Here is a 22,454-nt window from a genome sequence, read left to right on the forward strand (position 1 = left end):
CAAGAGATGAGATTCTTTTGTTTTGCTTTCTTTGCTGTGTTTGTGGTGTAAGCCAACAGAAAGATGCACTATCATCTATTTTCTTGTTTTAAATCAGTATGACCACATCCTGCTATGCTTGGTCCCAGGTTTGCGAGGACAGCTCCAACAAGAAGTTCTTGGTCAGCCGCTTGTTCGACGTCGCCGAGGGATCCACGCTGGAGGAGTCATCCAGTAACTGCATCCGTCTGGAGTGGAACAAGGGCATTGTGGGACACGTCGCCGCCACGGGACAGCCGCTCAATATCAAGAACGCTTACGAGGTGAGGATTCAGGCTGCGTTTGTCTCCTTTTTGATAACACGCCGGGGTCGGCGTGGACGCTTGGGAAGCCTGCGGCGACGTGCTTTTTGTGTGTGTGTGTTGAACCAGGTTTTATGTTTGCTTCGTGGGTATCTGATGGCCGGTGCTGACGGAGCACTTGACTTGAGGGGGGAGAGGGCGGACACAGAAGGGCAAGTAGGTCCTCTGGAGGATTGGTCTTCACCACACAAACACACATGCGCATTTGACCCCTGACTGTCAGTGTACTGACCTTTGTGATGTGATCAGGTTTCAACACAATATCACTTTCCCACTTTAATCAATGATCAAACCAACCTGCCTGTCAATCTGTCACCAACGACTGCTTTATCCTCCTCTTTTACGTGGGACTTGTGTGCCAGAACTGTTTCTGGCAAATTCTTGTTCATCAAGAATTAGTTCCAGCACATAAGTTCCCCCTAAAACCACAAATTGTGCATTTTTACAAATTTGTTTTATGCATATTTTAAACAAACGAGAGCTTTGCTGTGGTGCGGTGTTGCTAGGTATATATTTTTTTAGTGGTGATGGGAATCTGATAGTGAGAGACGTGTGTATTTGTAAGGATGGCGTAGATGGGACAGGAATGTCTGTAGTGCATGCAGTGTACACGTACACGTGTGTTTCTGGCTGCACACTGAGTACGATCTTCCCTCTGGAAGAGTTATGAGTGTCTTCAAAAAGAAGCAGATGTGTGCGTAATGTTGTGTGTGTGTGTGTGAAGGAGAAAGAGAGAGAGGGAGGTTGAGAGAGGTACGGGGATGTGATTAAATTCATGTGTTTAGTGTGTGGTCATGTGTCTGACTTCAGTGTGTGTGTGTGCTTGCCTGAGTGACTTCATCTGAACTGTCAAATATGTCTTTCTCTACACTCCCTCTACACGCTCTACACTACAGCTGGTGATAAATGATGGATTTAACCTGTTGGTGTATCGGCTTATCGTTGCAGCATGGGCAGCTTGTTAATCGTTTAATCTTTGCCAGTTAACGGTTAATAATCGGTGAACAATGGTCGGTTATCGGTTAAAAAAAAATTCAAAATTAACATCCCTAGCTCTTGTTATTACTAAATACTAATTAATACATTTTAACACAATGTTTTCTTGTTGTTAAAACAGTAATTTAATCTCTAAGTAACTTTATCATATTACACAATGCATTTCGGTAAAATAAAATTATTGTTATAATATGATAACTTGGTATGTTGTAACAAAAAACTACTGTTATAGAGAGAGAGAGAAAGGAACAGTGAGTAGTCCCCCCCCCACACACACACACACACAGCAAACTGGTGTTATTATTTTCATATTGTTGCTGATATCCATCAGTTGTGTTCAGCTTCCTGTTCTTGCTATTTGCATCACATAATATGGTTGACATGGTTTTTGCATCATAATGTTATAATGTTTTATTGTTTGCATAATCTTTACCCCGTTCATACCACCCTGTACAATGAGCTTTGGCAATACGGTGTTTCAGTATGGTCATGATAATATATGAGAGAGAGAGAGAGAGAGAGAGAGAGAGATTTCCTGCTGTGTGCCTTCCTCTTTTGATAGCTCTTTATCTGGTTGCCTGCCAACCACGAGAGGATGATGATGATGATGATGAGAGAGATGCGTGAGAGGAGACACGCTGAGAAAATGACAAATAAAGAACAAGAGTGGCTGATGGGATGGTCCACCTGCATCCAATTAGCTTGCTGTGTTTGTGCGTGTGTGCGTGTGTGTGTGTGTGTGTGTGTGTGTGTGTGTGTGGGCGCTCGTCCTCTGAGTGAGTGCCCTTGAGGGTAAGTGTGGTTTTCAGAGTGTGTGTCTTTGTGCATGAATGTGTGCAATTAATGCCTGTAAGCACATATGCAAATAATATGAAATAAAAGTGTGTGTGTGTGCGTGTGTGCATATAAAAATGTGTGTGTGTAATACAATATTAGTGTGTGTATAAGTGCGTTTTGATGTGCACTAACCAACTCAGTCCATGCACTCTGTTCCTCTCGATCAGGGGTCGGCAACCTTTTTGTTATGAAGTGCCATTTTTTAATTTTCTCGTTAATCAGTGTGTCATATCAACATTAAAGTCAACATTACGTTTAATTATGACACCACATCAAAATGCAAATCTCCGACAGACCTGTAATTTTATCACATACATATAGGCAACGTGCAGAGCAACATAAAAAAAAAATAATTCTCCCATAAACAGGACATTGAAATTATACATGAGAACACTAAACAAGAAGGCTGCCATCCTTTTGAAGACATCTTCATCTGAGCTGTAAACATGAACCCTATACCAACCTTCCACTAATCTTGTTCATCAGCAATACACTTGAATTATGCAAAGAATGCAACGAGCACCAGCTAATCAGATGCAGAGTAGGTCTGAAAGAGGCAATTTGGCACATGGATGAGAGGCACTTCATCATTTCCAAAAAGTCTCTTGCACACTTATTGCTAGTGTGCCATCGGTTAATCTGCCACCACCTGCCAAGGTTGCCTATACCCCTGCTCTAGATAATCTGAGTGTACACTGCAGGCTGTATTTATGCAAGAGTGTATACACTGTATGTGTGTGAGTGTGTATGCAGAACCTGATACTGCTTCCTGGAAGTTCATCTGCATCATCTTTGGGTCTCCCCATGGCTCTCTGATTGGATCTTTAACTTCCCATTAGTCTGCTCAGGATTACATTGATTTCAGCAGCGTGATGAGAATCCTCTGTCTGTTTACATTAGTTCAGCCGTCCTTGGGCTGGACTAATTATGAGTATGGCAACAGCTTGGGCCAAACCAAACTACAATGTCCTTATCAATGCCTGCACTGTGCTCGATCCAAAATGTAAAATATATTGCAGGACTTATCTCTCATTTGCTGAGTTTTGTTTTGATTTCAGTTGATCCTTCCACGTATTACTTGGATTTTAAAAGGTAATTATGTTGTAAACTTTGTGGGCAGATAGCTTTCTTGCTCTGGAGAGGAGCTCTGCTGTAGTGAAAGGCTGTTATATGTGAGTTATGAGTGTTGAAAAAGGCAGTGGTTTGGTCACTAGGTGTATGTTGGAGTTTTGATGGGGCATTTTGCTATAGTTAAAAACTGACTCCAGGAAGAATTTGGTGTTCCTCCTCTGTTCATGGTTCTATACAGACATCCATACGTCCCCTTGAGTTTAGAGGCTCATGGTTTGGACAAAGAGAAGCTGAGTATTTAAAGATCAGCCGGTGAGCGGGAGAGTATAATAGTCCCCTAAATAAAACATGTCTCCATCCCCCTGGTCCTTAACATGCCTTCAGAAGCCACTTCTCTCTCTCTCTCTCTTGAACTCCACATCTACACACCAAAGAAGGTTTCTTCTTCCTCCTTGTGATTGATACCAAGCACTAACAACACTACGTATGTGAGGCTTTTGTTTTCGGAGAAGAGTGGAATTTTTGTGTTGCATAATGCTGACGGCTGCATGCGTGCAACTTCTACAGAATACTTTATGCAAATTGTTACTGTAGTTCTCGTAAGTGTAGGTGGTTGAGCTGCGTGTTTGGATTCATGAGGCTTTTGAATGCAGATATGACGTATTGAAGCTGCTGATGGATAATACTTTTGTCCGATGTCCACCCTACTGTTTTATTGCTTTAAAGAAGGGGTTGAATTCTACGTGCTTTGTCTCCTCAGGACCCCCGGTTCAATGCTGAGGTGGACCTGATCACAGGTTACAAAACCCAGAGTATCCTTTGCCTTCCCATCAAGAACCACAGAGACGAGGTAAGACAGGACACACTGGAGCCGTATACTGCACGGCCTACAGTACAGCTGCTGTTGTTTGACTGCTGTTATAGAAGATAACCATGAACCAGAAAGTCTCAAGGGATACCTGTGGCTTTTTGTTTGTCAAGCCCAATTTGATATCAACAGTCAAAGAAGACTGATGTTTATAAAGCCATCTTTAGAAAAATTATGGGACTCTGTATGACTAGTTTTGACCAAAGACAAACCCATCTCATGGTTGTCTTTAGCAGATGGAGTTTGCTTGGTTGTGATGGAGATGGCTCAGTTGTCATTATGTACATATAGTATGTAAATACCGAACTTCATGTGGTGACAACTCCGCCATCTCCATGACAACTGAGAAAACTCCATCCGCGGGGGAAGACCATAAGATGCAGCTGAAAGTTCTGGTAAAAGCTACTAAGTAGACCTTGAGTTATGATTTTTGTTTTGGTCAAACTAAATGCTCAATTATATTTTTAAATTTTTATATTTTGTTTTTTTCAGTTTGTGGAAAGCCAGCTATACAGGTTGTTTATGCTGTATGGTGTTTACATTTGAAATTATTTAAAAAATGTGCCTAAGTGCCCGTTGAGCCATTTAGACATGTAGCTGACATTCTTGCAGTAGCTGTTTGAACCTGAATCTCTCTGGCCAATTAGGTCTTTAAATCAATTTCACTAAGGAATTGCATCCTTTTTTCCAATAAACAGCTTTAGCAACTCAAGCCTTGAAACCTTATCAACACTTGTGTGCATTATTTCAAAGAAAATGTTTTATTTTCCATATTTCCATTCACATTGTGTACATAATACAAATCAAGACATGATATTTACCATTCAGTTATAACCAGAGCTGTGTACCAAGATCTGTGTACAGGAGCTAATTCTCATTTTGATCAACTTGTTCTGTTGTGTTTTCTCCCTCCTGTCCATCACAGGTCGTCGGAGTGGCTCAGGCTATTAATAAAAAATGTGGGGAGGACAGTGCCTTCAGTGAACAGGATGAAAAGGTTAGTAAAGGTCACCGGTTCACAGTGGTGGGGAGAGTAGACAAAAACTGCAACAAAAAAAAAGGTACTCAAGTAGAAGTAAAAGTAGGCATCAAAATATCTACTTGAGTTAGAGTACAAAAGTATTTACTAGGGCTGTGAGGGTTTCTGGACAATATTTGTCATTTTTTTTGTGTTATTAATTGATTTCCAATAATAAATATATACATACATTTGCATAAAGCAGCGTATTTGCTCACTCCCATGTTGATAAGTGTATTAAATACTTGACAAATCTCCCTTTAAGGTACATTTTGAACAGTCATTTCTTCTTTTATTTAGCTTTTTTCCATACAACGGTCTGTCTTGTTTCCTGTAATTCCTTCCTCACTGTTCTTTGTGCGTGGTGCTCAGATGTGTTGTGTTCCTCTCCAACAGGACTTCTCAGCCTATTTGGCCTTTTCAGGCATCGTCCTGCACAACGCTCAGCTCTACGAGACATCGCAGCTGGAAAACAGACGCAATCAGGTGGGTCGGTGTGAACGTTTGTCTCTGTAGGTGTGTGTACGGCGCATATACACACAACTCTGAAACATGATGTGTGTTCTTCTGTGTGTGAATACGTGTGTGTATTTGTGTGCAGGTGCTGTTGGACCTGGCCAGTCTGATCTTTGAGGAGCAGCAGTGTCTGGAGGTTTTACTGAGGAAGATCGCAGGAACCATCCTGTCCTTTATGCAGGCCCAGGCTTGTACCGTCTTCACCGCTGACGACGACTCCATGGTCAGCACACACACACACACACACACACATGCTCACAACATGTTCATGCAAGTGTCGTGAATCCGTGTGCAATTATCTTGTGCGCACAGTAAGAACATTTCTACGCACGTATTAGTGAATGAGGCCCAATGAATACATCAGAATTCCACAGGAAAATGACATGAAGCAGTTGATACCAAAGGGAACCATCATCATGTCATCTGCTCAAAGTACCTTCAGAGCAAAAATGGATACAAGGCTTTTTTGTTTCCCTTGAAATGAAATGGAGTTTAATGAACTTTTAAAATGAATAGCCGCTTTCATGAGCATAATGAGTTATGTGACCTCCGACACTTCTGACAGCGAGTGGTTTCTGTTCTGCAAATCAAGAAGCAGAGGCAGACAGAAACAGTAGCTGGCCGTGTTTTTTACTTTAAAGACGGTCTCTTTCACTTTACTGACTCACACACACACACACACACACGCATACGGAGACTGTTAGAGTCCTCTGTGGGCATTAACATTTGTTTTGGCTGCGTCCTCCTCAGGGGCGTCTCGTGCCTGAAACACACACACACCGACACACTTCAGAAACCAAGCACACAAGAAAAGGAAGCAAATGAAGTGTCATACGTCGAGGGAGATCGATAGACGAGCTTGGTTGCAGTATTCCCGCAGCTTCATAGGTGCAAGGCTTCTAAAAATCTACTTATGCCTGCAGTTCCAATTTTACAATTCATATTGAACCAGTATTTTGATTCAGACAGGAGGGCTGTTGCCTCACAGCAAGAGGGTCGCAGGTTCAAATCCAGCCCTGTGATAGTCTGGTGACCTGTCCAGAGAGTGCCCTGCAGGAAACATTGAAATACCGCTGCAAATGTACATGCTTTTATCAATAAGCATTCCAAGACTTCGGTATATTGCAACAGTGTGTCTCAGGGAGCTCTCTAGCTTCTGCTTCTGGCCTGTGTTGGTTGTGGTCAGTGATACAGCTCCTTCTGGTTTTCAGAGCTCTCGGTTTTTCCATGCCTGGACAGGCCACATGAGCAAAACATCACATAACGCTTTTGGTAGCAGCAGATTTTTAACTTTCTCCATTTTCTGCAATTTATAATCTGTCTTTAAGTACTAGAGCGAGTGTAGCCCACATTGCAGTTATTTAGGGGAAGCTTGAGCTCATTTTTGAGCAATAGGTCTTTTTTGTGTGTGTGTTTTTGGCCCATCCCATTGCCGAATATTGTAGGTGGTAGCACATAGGAACCTGATCTGGAGGATTTATACTTCTGCGGTAAAGCTTCCTTTTTCCGCCTTTTTATGTATTAGTGCAGTGCCCGTTCGACGCGTGTGGCCGTTCGAAGCGGGCCAAATGCTGCTTGCAGCGTTCTCATGAACAGCTCATCACGCGTTGTAACACACCCAGGATGCAGTTACTCAGGGTCAGAAACATCGGTGAAATTCGTTCGCACACACATCCGGTCATTTGGGGTCAGCGCCATTGTTGTTTGAGGTGCAAACACTGGAGGCGGAGGTGCATGATATGCAGTGTAACGGGTGGCGGCGTTGGTAGAGCTTGACGTCATTGTGTGTAAGAGAATACACTTAGCAGAGGTATAAATTTCCAAATAGGCATGATATTAGTCGCTTGCGTTGACATAACCACCGCGGTTATAAAGTAGAGCATGGGCTTAATTAGTGGAGGTATTTTGCCGGTGGCAAAGTTACAAGTTAGAATTCCAAAAATGTGAAGTTGGAATGGCAGAGTGGCGCTGTTCCTCTAAGCTATCCGCTCATGCTCGTTGACTCAAGGGATGTGAAGAAAGGTTAGCGGGCTGTATCTAGGATCCAGCAGTGAACTGAGTCTGCAGTCAACATGCTTGTCTCAGTCTGCAGAACCCTGAAGCCCCGCCCCTCACTGCTGCATAGAGCGTTGTGTGCTTGTTTATTGAACATTTATTCATATTGAACGTGTCCAAATTGCACCAAATTTGACGAAGCACTCCGCGGGGTCCCAGCAATACACCCGCCAAGTGTGAAGTTGATCGGAACAACGGTTCTCGAGATATTACAAAGGACAACCGGAAAGACAGAGATTCCTCACTTTACATTTAGATAATTTTCGATATAATATGACAGTTTTAAATAAACTTTTCCTCCACTAAATGTCTAAAAGTCCCACTTTATCATAGTGAAAGTCACAGAAGAGAAACAGTCTGGTTGTCTGTCTCTGCTTGCTATATTTAGCCTTATGGAGCGAGTGGAGTGGAAGTGCAGGGCGGTCAAGATGACGACAGCAATTAAAGAGCTTTGCCATAGTTTCGGACCACAAACAGCAGCGCTTTAGAGGGAAGGTGGAGATTCAGGGTGATTTCGAGAGGAGAAAATGACGGTAGCTAATGCAGCAAGACTATCCACCCCGAAAATGGAGGGTTCCACAAGGCTTCGTTGGTTAGAGGTAATCACCTCTGGTTGGGCATTTAGCATCTTTGGGCTAAGTTGGTGCTTCATACAATAGCAGCATTTATCCTCTCAGACCTTTCTTGGTCATGCCGCCCATCGATGGGTCCTTGAGACAAACAGCAAAAGACCCACCGCTCGGTCAAAGTACATGCTTGAACATGACAATAAGCCACTCTTAATGATTGTTTCAACACGTTTATTACCCATAACCATGAGCCTTTCAACAAAACACGATGCATGTGACAGGCCTGATGTTCTGACGGTCAAGTTACTGCAAATACATTTAGTGAATGGTATGTTAATGTATGTACTGATGCTACAAAATATCAACTTCAATGCACATCATTGCCCATTTAGCCGCTGATATGGGTGTTGGGTGGACATGCTATGTTGTTGAATGAAGTATTTTTTTTCAACTTTATCAATCTTTTCCTCGGTAAAGATCCAAACATGCAGGATGTCTTACTTCTCTGGCATCAGTACTATTTTCCAATAAACATTTCAAGTCAACCACCACCACCAATTTTCAGTTTTTATAAAGCATTCCGCTGGGCTGATGCCTGACTGTACTGAATGTCAAGTTATTCTAAATACTGGTTTCACAAAGTACCAACTACATGGCCAATTCACCATTCAATATTTGTGTTTAGGTCCGGGGTTAACTGGATGGGCAATGAAAAGCCACTGAAGTGGTTTGTATTAGGTTACAAAACATCGGTGTTTAACTTTCTCTGGGTTTTTATTATAACCAGGTTAGACCCGCTGAGATGAAGGGTTCTGGTTTTAAACATTGCGTAACAAACTGGCATACAGAAAATAGAAATACTGGTTGGTTCTGAGGCACATTGGACAAACTCAGTAGGGGCCCACAGCTTGTTTTCACCCCTTGGCTCCCTAGCGGGCTAATCGGGCCTTACTGTTGATTGTGTCCTCTGTGGATCATCCAGTGTACAACCCACTATATTATACATTGTGTGTGTGTGTGTGTTTGTCCCTCTCGTGACCTCAGCATTGCCAGACCAGCTGTCTCCCTTTCTTTTATATCCCCTCCCCTACTTCTCTCTCTCTTGTCTCTTTCCTTACTAAACATTTACTCTGAGATTAGGGACTTTTTACTGGCCTTATCTGCCAGACGGCCCTCTGTATACAGGTGTCAGCGTTAAATGTCTGCAGTTTCTCAAGCGGGACCCACGGGTCTTTGGATTTTAAACGTAACTTTTCCTCTAGGAAAGGAGCTTTTCCTGTAGGAAGTCTAATAAATGACAGTGCTGGTCTTTTAACACTCGACCGTACCAACAATAACACAGGAGTTTTCGACATGTTTGGCCTGCGTTGGCTCACTTCATTTTACTGCGGCGTGTGGCATCTGTTTAGAAACAGTCGTGTGTGTGTGTGTGTGTGATATTTGTATTGTACTCTATGGGCATATCTATAAGTGTGTGTACATGAAATGATAATGCGTTTTGCTCGTGCATCCATACACATGGATGCACGATGTTAATAGCCCGATTGCATGCCAATGTGCTGTGTGTTTTGTTAGTATGTGTTTGCATATGTGCATAATGCATTATGTCTGAGCGTGCTAATATGGTGTGCGAGGGTGAATGTGTGGTGTTTTGACATGTGACAGGGTTTGGCATCTGGCTCATCACTGCATGAGAGCGTTTTGTTCTTCTCAGATGCTTAACTGTCCCCAATAGAAACCGGAATTACAGGTACAGGTGTCCTGAACATATTAGGGAGTGTGTTTTAAGTGTGGGTACATGTTGTACCAATCTCTCTACAGTTGTTAAATCTATTGTTTTCTGTTCTCGCTGTATTTCTTCCTGTCTGTCTTTCCTTTCCTCCTACCTAAACGATAAATTAAACCAAAGCATGATGATTCCTATTCGGTTTTCTGATCTGAAACTTCTCTGAATAAGGTTTGCTACAACTTTTACTACAAATATATCGTGAGACCAACACAATAATCGACCTTGGAGCACACACCTTGGAACTGTGAATGTCTGGACCAAATTTGTACCAAATCATCTTGTAGATGATTTCACTGGATAAGTGAAAAATTTGACCTGCTGGTGCCACTAGATGAAAAGTCTGTGAATAACAAACTTCATTAGGATTCATCCCCTGTGGACCATGAATGGCTGTACCAAATTTCATGGCAATCCATCCAATAGTTCTCAAGATATTTCTTTTTTTCTGCTTATCTGGGGCTGAGTCGTGGGGCAGCAGGCTTAGCAGGGAATTCCAGCTTTGTTGACCCGCACTTGTGCCTCAACTTCTCCTTTTAAATGATCTTTTAATGGTCTAACAATGTCATGCTACTTCCACTTTTACTTGGAGAAGACCATACTTATATGTATATCTGCAAGAGGTCACTTGCTAGAAAAGCATTTGAACAACCAATGCGGTCAGTTTTCTACTTAGGATGGTCTCAGATTTCTTTCCTTTTCCTTTCTCGAGTGCTCGGCTCCACTATTAAACACGTAAATCACACAGCGTGTTGTGTTGTGTTAGGGATTGAGAAAATGTCTGGAGGTCCATGATATAACATGAGCAGACTGCATGAGATTTATCCATCTACCACTCATGCTGATAACTGCGTGTGAAAACCCCTCAAAGACGTGACCATGGAACCATTCCTTGACATGTAAAACATTGACTGATGCTTCCGAGGAATATGAGAAGACCAGCCTGATTTATTTCAATATTCCTACATGCAGGGGGAAAAAAAATCCATTATCCTGTGTCATCCTGTTATAAACTTTCCCGCTCGCCAGAGACCCCAATAAATGTCATAACATCGCCAGGTCCTTTTTCTGTTTAAAACAGTTTTATTACTCTCACCTAGATAGATGGAGGTGAACTAATGCCATAGAGTGAAGGTGTGTGTGTGTGTGTGTGTGCGCGCAAGGGTAGGGGGGGCACATTTTTCCAAAAGCAAGAAGCCTTGTCCATCATTAACATCCTGTCTCCACCTCTTAAAAATGGAAAAAAAGGATCCTTTGCGAGGGTTTGGGAGTGCAGGTTGAGAGAAAACAAGTCCCTATAAGGTGGGGGAAAGGCAAAAGGAGTGCTGGAATGTCGAAATAAACTCTCCTTCTGGCAAGGCTTGATGGGTATTAGATCAACGTCCCTTTTTTTTTCATCCCTGGAGATGTTATTTAGGCAGTGTGCTGCAGCACCACGGCTTAACCTACGGTATTTAGTTGTTGGGTTTAGCCCGTAATGGCTTAATTGGAGGAAATGAGGAAGTCGATATGGCCAGAAAACACACACAGGGTGGACCTGCAGAAAAGCACGCAAGATCTTTGTTTTGAGGTTGGAATCTAGACTAAACCAAGACCCTGTATGTATTCATATGTTGACACCTGATTCTAATGACATTACGCCGAGCATCCGTCGCCCCCAGCAAGTCCTATAACCACATCACTCAACGTATTTTTCTTCTTTTTGCAGACCTCCTTCTCCAGTGTCTTTCACATGGAATACGAGGAGTTGGGTGAAGTCCTAGATGCCCCCAAAAGGTAAGGTGATCGCCCGTTATTTAATTAAAAAGTCCCGCAGATTGGCCTTGAGGCGTACTCACAGCTGTTTCCACCAGTTATGAGCGCTAATGTTTCCTTGAATTTGCAAACTACCCATTTCCTCATCCTCAGAGACCCCTCAGGTGATGTTTGTGTAACAGGCACTTGGATTCAATATCATCATATATACATTCACAGAAGGAAAAGTAGAAAAAAGAGGGATGCAAAGGCAGTAGTGAAAGTCTCTTAATTTGCCCCAATCAGTCCCTTTTGAATTGAAAAGAGAAAAGACAAGCCAGAGAAGCTCAGTCCAATACTCATAAGTTTTGCAGAGCTGATTTTACAGCCCCGTGGGATCGTCTGGAGGTAATCCGCCTTCTACACCTTGCCAAATAAGCAGACATTTGATCGCCAGCTTTCGGCCTCAAAGCTCTTGTACTCATTAGCCGGGGCTCTTTTGGCTCGATGCGCCATCTTCAGGTTTGATTTGACAGCTCCTCAATCACAACCTGTTTCATCATGATGAAGTGGGCCCTTTTTTACTGTCTTGGAGGCGGTCCGAGACCGAGAGGGTTCGAACAATCGTCCGTCACGCGTACAGACGCGGCGGTTATGAGGAAAACGTGCATTCTTATTACACGTGACAGCTATATTAGTAGCATATGTGGAGCGGTTCTACTACAGTGGATGGAGATGTGATGCCAAAAGAAATGGTACCTGTGTGTGTGTTTGTAAGATACACACAGGTAACATGTTGCTATCTTTGTGCAGCACTTACTACAATCAGAGGCCCATCGGAGAACCAAAGGGTTGAACAGTTTGCAGGCAGGATGAGTAGAGGGGGTCAGGATGAGGAGACAATGATTGCAGGAGGCTACAGCTGCACAGCTTCCTGACATCAACATGGTGCTCCAGCCAGGAGGAGCGAATGAGCCGTAATCTGATTTAAGATGCAATGAGATAGAAATCCCCGCCCCCTGTCTCCAGGGTGGCCAGTCCTCCCCAGTTGTTGCTACGCAGCATCGAAAATTCAATCTTAATCTCCCGTCCAAGCAATACAATTGGACCGTGTGTGTACACATGTGTGTACAGTTGGGTTTGCTGTACTGTAACTCACCAATATACAGGGCCCATGTTAGTCTCTTATGAGGTTTTGGCCATCAGTAGGGTCTACCTGAAATAACAGATATGCTACAGTTTGATGGATTACATAACTATTGTAGATTTTATGAATAATACGCCAGGTATGTGAGAACCCCTCAACCTGATTGGATGAGACCAGATCACATGTCACTTAAGTATGCATGTGTTTATGTTATGTAGTTATGTTATGTAGTTTCCCCATAATGAATAAGAAGCTTCTCCATCCTGACGAGAATAACAAATCTTGGGGGATACACTGAAACTTGGAATTTTCTCAAATTAATATTTGTATATATGTCAAATATTGGGACAAAATCTCAGCTCACTGCAGCATCAGTCCAGTCCTTCCTGTGTTCGCCTGTGATTCTATTAATGAGGATATTTAAAGAAGCAAGTGAGGATTATTATGAGAGAACAAAACAAGATACAGGAACTTGACTTGGGTCTTGAGGAGTTGTATAATTTTTTCACCGACAAATAAACTGTACGCACACACTGCACTGCTACGTTCACAGCTATAATAAGGTTGCTGATAACTTCACACTCACCATCACACACGGTCTGTCGGACATTCGCTAACATTAAGCCGGGCTGACAGAGTTAAGCCAGGCAGATACAGTGCTGACAACCTCGCAGCTAAACGAAAATGATGCGGTGGAGACTTTTACTGGGAAAGTGTCTGCATGTGTCCACGACAATACACGCAGCATCGTTTGCTGCTACAGTAACTGTCCCGGACGGGTGAACTGGGGACGCAATTGTCTGTTATGCTCACACACTGCAGCTGGTGATAAATGATGAGTTTAACCTTTTTGTGCATATAGGCTTATCGTTGCAGCTGTGCGGCTTGTTAGGCACTAAAACCACAGCATATATATATATATATATATACATATATGTGTGTGTGTGCAAACACAGCTCAGTATGACCAAGCAAAAGAAAGGGAAAATGGTCAGTCGAGAAAATCCCAACACAGTCAGGGATGACGCAAACCAGATGTCTTATCTTGTCTCGTCCGCCATAACGTCTCTGTTTTTTTCTACCGCTTGCTCTCATGGCCGTCTCTCTCCTCTAGTTTACATCTAATAACTGTCTTTAAATACGGCTGTGTGTTTGTGCTTTGCGATTTCCTCCGGGAGGACTGCGATATGGCAAAAAACGTGCAGCTCCAACTGGGCCAAACGCGGGACGGGACGGGAGGGGCCTCTTGCAGGATGTTAGCTTTGACCGGGCTGGAACCACAGGATGCCTTTTTATAGTGACATTAACCCGTAAAGCTGCAGCTTTACAGTGTCACGGCGTCTTGTTTCGCCGAAGCAGGAAGTTCAGTCGAGCTGAACCGATGTTGATCCGGCTTGCATTAAAATGACAAGCAGAGCATTTCAAGTTGACAAAGTAGGGCAATTTAGGAGTTTTTTTCTGGATCTAAAGTTTGATTGTGGCCCTGAATTGAAAGCCAACGTAGCGCTGTCATGGTTTTCAGTGATGCCGGTATATAGCTACTCTGTGGCCTCATTTGAGTCAATCACAGAGAGAGGGAAAGGAAATGTGGAGTTTAGTCTGTTTGGGTAATTAAACTCGAGCACAGACGCGTGTACTGTGCTGCATGTCCATTTGAAGGGTGTGTGTGTGTGACAGAGAGAGAGAGAGAGAGAGAGTTGAGGCCAGTCTGGATAGAACGCATTGTTATTATTAGCCTGAAGCCGTAAAGTCAGCCAAAGTAGTGAAGTAGAAGTAGCAGCATTGAATAAAAATACTAAAGTAAAGTCAAAGTACTTTAAAATTGTACTTACAATACTTGAGGAAATGTACATTATTCATTCCACCACTGCTTTTCTGTTTCTCCCCTTTCTTTTACCTAACACACACCAAGCGAAACACACGTTTTCGTTCTTTCTCTCATCCACTAACACACTCTCATATTCCCTCCAGCCAAAATCCACTGGCTTTCGCCTCAAACCTCATGTTATGTTTACATATCCATTTTCCATCATTTATCCTGCAGTATTATAGCCGACTCTGCGGTTGAACTTGGAGCGACTAAAGACAACAAACAGGCTTATTAAGCGCTGACAGGCGTGACTGACGGCTGCAGCTCTCTAGACCTGAAGCCGGGGCGGTGTGGTGGGGCTGGACTCAGGTGCAGCTTCACAGCTGCAGTTCTCTCATTAACCAGCAGATGTGTATTCATTATTCAGTGCTGTTAGCCTGGAGGTTAAAACTAGAGTTTGTAAGCTTCTTCAAAAAGATAATTTGTAGGGCTTTCAAAGTTAACAAACGCGATAATAACGCGTTAACACAAATTCGCTTTAATGCCATTCTTTTCTTAAACACATTAACGCAACGATTTTTAGGTTCTAGCTGGCTCAGTTTTAAAGCTCATCATCATATGAAACTACAAAACCTAAGGAATCCATTGGTACTGACATACTAGCACAAGAAGGAAGCTAAATAACGCTCCAAACTTACACCAAATTTTGTCGAGGAAAAACTGTCATGGCCATTTTCAAAGGGGTTTCTTGACCTCTGACCTCCAGATATGTGAATGAAAATGGGTTTTATGGGTACCCACGAGTCTCCCCTTTACAGACATGCCCATTTTATGATAATCACATGTAGTTTGGGGCAAGTCATAGTCAAGTCAGCACACTGACACACTGACAGCTGTTGTTGCCTGTTGGGCTGCAGTTTGCCATGTTATGATTTGAGCATATTTGTTATGCTAAATGCAGTACCTGTGAGGGTTTCTGGACATTTTTTGTCATTGTTTTGTGTTATTAATTGACCTCCAATCATAAATATATACATACATTTGCATGAAGCAGCATATTTTCCCACTCCCATGTTGATAAGAGTATTAAATACTTGACAAATCTCCCTTTAAGGTACATTTTGAACAGATAAAAAAGTGCGATTAATTTGCGATTAATTGCAATTAAATATTTTGAATGGATCGACAGCCCTATTTTTTTGTTTTATTTGTTGAAATTCTCATTACATTCAGACAGCAATCAATAAATAAAAAGTAAAGAATACAGTATCTGTGGAGGTGTATGATGCATCCCTCCAAACGACAACAACTAACAGTGTGCTCTAGTAGCCTAAAGTCCAAACCCCCACTGGTCCCGCAGGGTTAAAGAGGTTAATCCAGGCAGATTGGGTGTTCCATCTCATTATGCATGGTTAGTTATGAAGTTGTTATTGTTGTTGTGTGTCTCCTCAGGGGCTGTGACGTCAGTCAGATTAACTACATGTACGGCCAGTATGTTAAAAACACCATGCAGCCTCTCAACATCGCAGACGTCACCAAGGACCAACGCTTCCCTTGGACAGTCAGTATATGTTTACTTTGCTTTTCTTACTTTCTTTTCTTTTCCCAAATTGAGTAATTAACCCCTCTTGTCTTCTGACAGAGGGAAAACCCAGATCACACCAGCAACCAGATAAAGAGTTTGCTCTGCACTCCCATCAGGAATGGCAAGAAGGACAAAGTCATAGGTGGGATCTCTCTCTTTCTCTCTTTATCTTTCTCTCTCTCACAGACAAGACGTATGTGCAGTTAGTGCTGACACGTTCCTTTAAGTGTATTTTTATTACATGACAAGGCCGGTGTCAACCTCACATATCAGCAGAAGCCAGAGAGAGATGATCGCTGTGAACATTACTCCCAGATTGCTTCAGTACTTAAACTGTCTCTGTGGTTTTTCCTGATGTAACATCACCACTAGATGCTTTAACAACCTTAAATCCTAGGTCTGAGAACACATTAAGCCAGCGTATAGCATTACCACTTTTATGATCCATCCATGAATAGTCCCGCCACTCCACCCATCATTGTGATTATCATCAGCATAATTAGCTGATAGCAGCTCCATTAGTCGGCCATGAAGATGATTAATGACCGTGGATGTCCCTCGGTGATCAAACGGGTCCTCGGAAGCCTCTCCTCCGACCTTTAAGAGTCCTGATCAAAACAACTCAGTGTATTACAACGAAATACGTCCGTCCCCCATGAATACATTAGAGATGCAATATTCTGTTCTGTGTCCTTATAAGGTGCAAGTTTGTGTCCAGGTGTCAACAAAAACTGGTAATTGTATCTCACTCTAAGTTGTATGTTACGTTACTGCAGCGCTGGCTTGCGGCGCTGAAAGAGCCCTCCGACAGGCTCTGAGTCCAGCTGCAACATTGAACTGGAAGCATAATGTGTACTGAACTTCCCATGTCAAAAATAGGACCTATATATTTGTGTTTCTGTGTGTGTCTGTGCAGGTGTGTGTCAGTTGGTGAACAAGATGGACGAAGCATCAGGCAGCGTGAAGGCCTTCAACAGGAACGACGAGCAGTTCCTGGAGGCATTTGCCATCTTCTGCGGTCTCGGCATCCAGAACACACAGATGTACGAAACAGTGGAGAGAGCCATGGCCAAACAAGAGGTCACTCTGGAGGTCAGCCTCACACACACAGACTGGATACTGAGACCCAGGTCATAGTTTCAAATAATGCTTGGAGCTTGAGGAGTGGCATTTATTGCATTATGGGCGGGAGTGGTGAAGAGGTAGAGCCCACTAATCGGAAGGTTCGGCGGTTTGATCCCCAGCTCCTTTAGTCTGCATGTCGAAATGTCCTTGAGCAAGACACTTAACCCTAAATAGCTCCTGAAGGCTGAACCATCGGTGTGTGAATGAGTATTTATATTAGATCCTGATGGGCAGGTTGACACCTTGCATGACAGTCATCAGCGTATGAATGTGCATGTGAATGGGTGAGTGCTGACATGTAGTGTAAAGCGCTTTGAGCGGTCGGAAGACTAGAAAAGCACTATATAAATGCAAGTCCATTTATCACATATTTCTTTATTCAGATAAGTGGGATGTCAGAAAAATTCTCAAATTGACTTTTATTTGCCTCAAATGAAAAGAGAGACCTTTGTTTTATAAGTAGGTTTTGTCATATTTTAGGCCGCTGACATTTCCGATCTAATAAACATCATGCCCAGTCGAGGGAATTCTTAAGCACAACATGTAACAAACTTATTTTTAGAGATATGCGAAACTGATTATTTATTCTTTTTATAGGGCAAAGCCATCATAACTAACACAGAAAATGTACAGTATGACCTAAAAAGATCCAGCATGATAAAATTAAACCTGAAAACCTAATTACAGTGACTGAGCTCCCTAACTAAAAATAATTTCCAATGATTCCAAAAATACATATATATATATATAAATTTGCATAAAGCAGCATATTTGTCCACTCCCATGTTGATAAGAGTATTAAATACTTGACAAACCTCCCTTTAAGGTACATTTTGAACAGATAAAAAATGTGTGATTAATTTGAGATTAATTAAATATTCTAGTCGATTGACAGTAATGTAATTTCTCCTTAGAATTTGTTACGTTGTATGATTTAATGTTGACAGTAAATTACTGTTCAATAATAAATATGTAACAAATACTGATTATATGTAATAAATCACTATACCAGAGGTAATACCCAGTAACAAAGAGGTAAAGATTAAAACCAAAAATATATAATTTCAGAACTCAGTGTGTTTATGGCGTTAAGTTGTGATGGTTAAGATTAGATACAAGGGATTGAATTATGGTAGTGAGGGTCCTCATGAATATAAAAGCATTGAAAAGTACAATGTGTGTGTGTGTGCATCGCTAATAGAGCTATCTGTGGGTGTGTGAGTGACAGTGATGAGACTATGTAGGCGGATTCTTCAAGCTGACACTTTCCTGCCTTCAGCCTTTGTTCACAGCTGGCACAAAAGCACAAAGTCATTAAAACCAAGCCCACACACACACACACACACACACACACACACAATTGACTCAGTCTCGTGTACTTCTCCTCTCCAACGTTCGGTCACACATGGTGCATGCACACCGTCCACACTTTCTGTTGTCAGTAGTGGAGCTGTCAGCTTCAGGGTTTCAGAGGTGACGTCTCCTTTCGGTTGCAGCTGACGCCCGCCTCCTCTGCCACCCAGCAGCCTCTACTTTACCCAGTTCAACCAGGCCTTACTCCAACTGGTCTGGACCATTCTTCTTCTCTTCTCTTCTCTTCTCTCTGCCACTGTGTCTAACTACAGCTTTATGTCGCTGATGTAACCTAAAAACTAGACAGGATTCATGAAGATAGCGGAAGGTGTTGTATGGGGTAAAACTAATAATGCGGCCGAAGCCAACCGAGCGAGAGCGTGGTGCCGAATAGAAGGAGAGAGAGAGACTGCAACACCCAGATTTTAAGCACCCTTGGGAGCCTGGCCAGGTGCTCCTAGTTGCACTAATGGGCTCTGCTCACCAGGGACCTGCAAGGCAACACAGACACTTGAGATTTGTGAAAAGGTCTTTCGTGAAAAGGACCTGTTGATGCCAAATTTAGGTGGTAGTAAGAAAAAATACTGCGGAAAGTAGTGACAAAAAGAGGATGTAATTATTATTATTATATTATGATTAATAGTTATTATCAAGAACATGATCTGTGTTTCTTTTCACTCATTATTTTCTCTTTTCTTATTACTTGCTGTTCCGAAAATGAAACTCCCATAATGCCACTGCCTTGTTCTCTATAGCTCTCTTGCTGTATTGACAATGAACTGAAGAGCATGATGGCTTCTTCATATTTTTCTCTCAACTGACATGTTTGATTGTTTTATTTCTTTTCTTTCCTGTCAAAAGCTTGTTTATGTTGAGCTTTGCATGTCATTTTGACAGCATCACAGCATCAGAGCGCTCTTGTTTCTTTACTGTTCCCAAATGAGTCAGATTCATACTGTAGATCTTTTTCAGCCTATAACTCTGTGTTTGGTGCAGCAGCTACCGCGATGCCATGCCGCATATAATAATGTTCTTAGTTGCACCTGTCTTTGATAAGTCAACATATGTGTTTTTATATGTGTGTGTGTGTTTCTGTGTGTTCCAGGTCTTGTCGTATCACGCCTCCGCCGCAGAGGAAGAATCGCGGGAACTCCAGGTAACCGCGGTAAATAAAAATTTATTAATTTCACAATATACACTTACATGCTCTACATGAACAATAGTTCCCACTTTTGCATGGATTATTCAGCCATAAACGCACATAGTGACACATTGCGGACACACAGGGTCAGAGGCAGCAGAGTTTGTGCAGATGAGAAGCAGTCATGTAACACAACACCGCACTGCTGAATTAGCAAGCAAGCGCCAGTATAGCAACTCTAAATGGCTGAATGGACTGGCTGAAATGAGATTAGGTGTTCAGGCACTTATTATTTAGAGCAAATAAAGATATATTGAAGCCTTTAGAAAAATCAGTGTTTCCTAGTCATAGTTATGACTCAGATATGATCGGTATTTACAAGTGGAAAATGAAAATGACGTAAGTGAGGCATTACCAGTGTGCATCTAATGAGCTCCAAGTTTTGAGAGAAGCAAATTTATCCCATTCCTAAAAGACAAACGGTGGCTTGAGGTGCAAAACACAACATTTCAGGAAACGTATTTAGCAAAGTTGACATCTCAGAAAACAAATTAACAAAAAAAAGAAATTCAGAAAAGATGTTTTAGGTTTTTTTTTAAGATGAAGAAAAAGAAAACTAAGTTACAAATTGATAAAACAATATTTCAGAAAACACAATTTTTCAGAAAATATCTTTCAGAAAACTTAAATAAGAAAACTTGACATTTCAGGAAAAAAAACACATTTTAGTTTTTTCAGTTTTCTGAAATGTACTTCAGGACCTCCAAAGCTCACAACATTTTTCAGAGATAAAGAAGAGTACTTTAAAAATCACTGAGGCACATTCTGCGAGTTTGCAGTGGCAGAATGTGGATAAAATTACACACGTCACATCTTTCACTGATGTTTGCAAAGTTTCAAAGAGAGACCAAGCTGTGTTGCATTTTATCTCTGGGTTTGGAGGCCACTTGTAGGTGTGTTCTTTTCAAAGTGTTTCAAAGCCGTCCTCGTGCACAAACACTTTCCTGTGAATAGAACACAGCTGGGTGGAGGCATGGCAGCGTTTGTAATATGCAGAAAACCAGACTAACAAGGTCATAGGATCTTTGTAGCCAGCAGCTCAGTGATGCTGTGCTGTTGAGCAGACGGTCTTGTAGAGAAGTGGTTGATAACAAAGTGGTTATTTTAGATTTTATCTCGCCATATTTCAATCAAAGCTTTTTGATGTATTCATCATCTAGTTGTCCCTCAAGTCTCTACAAGGTTGTCTCCTCCACAGTTCAGACCTCTCTGCAGCTGTGACTCTATTGAGGCAAAAGCACTGTCTCCTTAGTTTCATTTAACCCCCGGGTTCTTTCTAATAACGTAGTCTTGCAAAACAGACTCTTTTTTCCATTTAAGAGCAACTTAACATTCTGATTTAGTATATTAAATAAAAAAAAAAATAGGTCCAATGGTACAAGAAAAAACTAGCGATCAGATGATTATACCAGTTGTAAACAAGCAAACAACAGTTGTAGTTTATCCAGATTAGCCATCGCTTTATTCAGAGGTTACAAAGTCTAAGACCAAACAGGTAGAGCCAGAGCAACACAACCTCCTCTCCATGCCAGATAGATAGAGCCAGAGCAACACAACCTCCTCTCTACGTCAGATAGATAGGGCCAGAGCAACACAACCTCCTCTCTATGCCAGATAGATAGAGCCAGAGCAACACGACCCCCTTTCCACGCCAAACATATAGAGCCAGAGTAACACGACCTCCTCTCCACGCCAGATAGATAGAGCCAGAGCAACACGACCTCCTCTCCATGCCAGATAGATAGAGCCAGAGCAACACGACCTCCTCTCCATGCCAGATAGATAGAGCCAGAGCAACACAACCTCCTCTCCACGCCAGATAGATAGAGCCAGAGCAACATGACCTCCTCTCCATGCCAGATAGATAGAGCCAGAGCAACACAACCTCCTCTCCACCATGGAACCTTGAGAGAGGACCAGATTTTTTTTTATTTTTTTTTTTTTTTCCAGTTAAGGTTGATCCACCTGTTGGTTTGTTTATAAGCTGTCTGATCATCTGACCACTCATGTTTCTGGTCTCATTGGATCTATTTTTAGATCTATTTTTAGTGAATATCTAGAATAACATCTCGTTGATGCATGTTAATAGACTAGATATAATAGAAGGTAATAGAAGTTAAAATGATCATCACATTATATTATCAGCCTACAAGCAGTAATTAGAGGGAACTCACTCTCTCGAACTCTCTCGCATGATTAGCCCTCCGGCTTTATGCACAAATTACACTAAACATTATATCCCCGCAGCCAGACTGTCTTATCATGTGTTAATTACAAAATCATCCCATACTGGTTTTCAGCACTCCGGGGCTTCAGTTCTCCAAATATCAACCAATCAGTGCAGCCCATCTTTTCACAGCTATAACCTTAACAGTGACAGCAACATGAGCGCACATCTCACAAGGTGCTGTTCTGTCCTCCTCTCCTTGTGGTGGTGAAGTGG

General features: G+C 42.2%; 1 protein-coding gene across 6 annotated transcripts in view; it reads left to right on the forward strand.

The window, feature by feature from the left end:
• pde5ab (phosphodiesterase 5A, cGMP-specific, b) overlaps positions 1-22,454 on the forward strand; it is a 54,482-nt gene that overhangs the window by 21,478 nt on the left and 10,550 nt on the right. For 4 of the 6 annotated variants that reach the window (XM_074622974.1, XM_074622976.1, XM_074622975.1 and 1 more), the window contains exons 3-12: positions 129-302; positions 4,006-4,095; positions 5,039-5,110; positions 5,528-5,617; positions 5,733-5,870; positions 11,766-11,833; positions 16,200-16,308; positions 16,390-16,474; positions 17,249-17,424; positions 19,916-19,975. In XM_074622974.1, the coding sequence (XP_074479075.1) occupies positions 129-302; positions 4,006-4,095; positions 5,039-5,110; positions 5,528-5,617; positions 5,733-5,870; positions 11,766-11,833; positions 16,200-16,308; positions 16,390-16,474; positions 17,249-17,424; positions 19,916-19,975 (1,062 nt within the window). The remainder of the gene's footprint in view (positions 1-128; positions 303-4,005; positions 4,096-5,038; positions 5,111-5,527; positions 5,618-5,732; positions 5,871-11,765; positions 11,834-16,199; positions 16,309-16,389; positions 16,475-17,248; positions 17,425-19,915; positions 19,976-22,454) is intronic. The other 2 variants (XM_074622977.1, XM_074622973.1) reach the window with 1 other exon arrangement.

The sequence above is a fragment of the Sebastes fasciatus genome, chromosome 22 (genome assembly GCF_043250625.1).
Source record: "Sebastes fasciatus isolate fSebFas1 chromosome 22, fSebFas1.pri, whole genome shotgun sequence".
In the NCBI taxonomy this organism is placed as follows: domain Eukaryota; kingdom Metazoa; phylum Chordata; class Actinopteri; order Perciformes; family Sebastidae; genus Sebastes; species Sebastes fasciatus.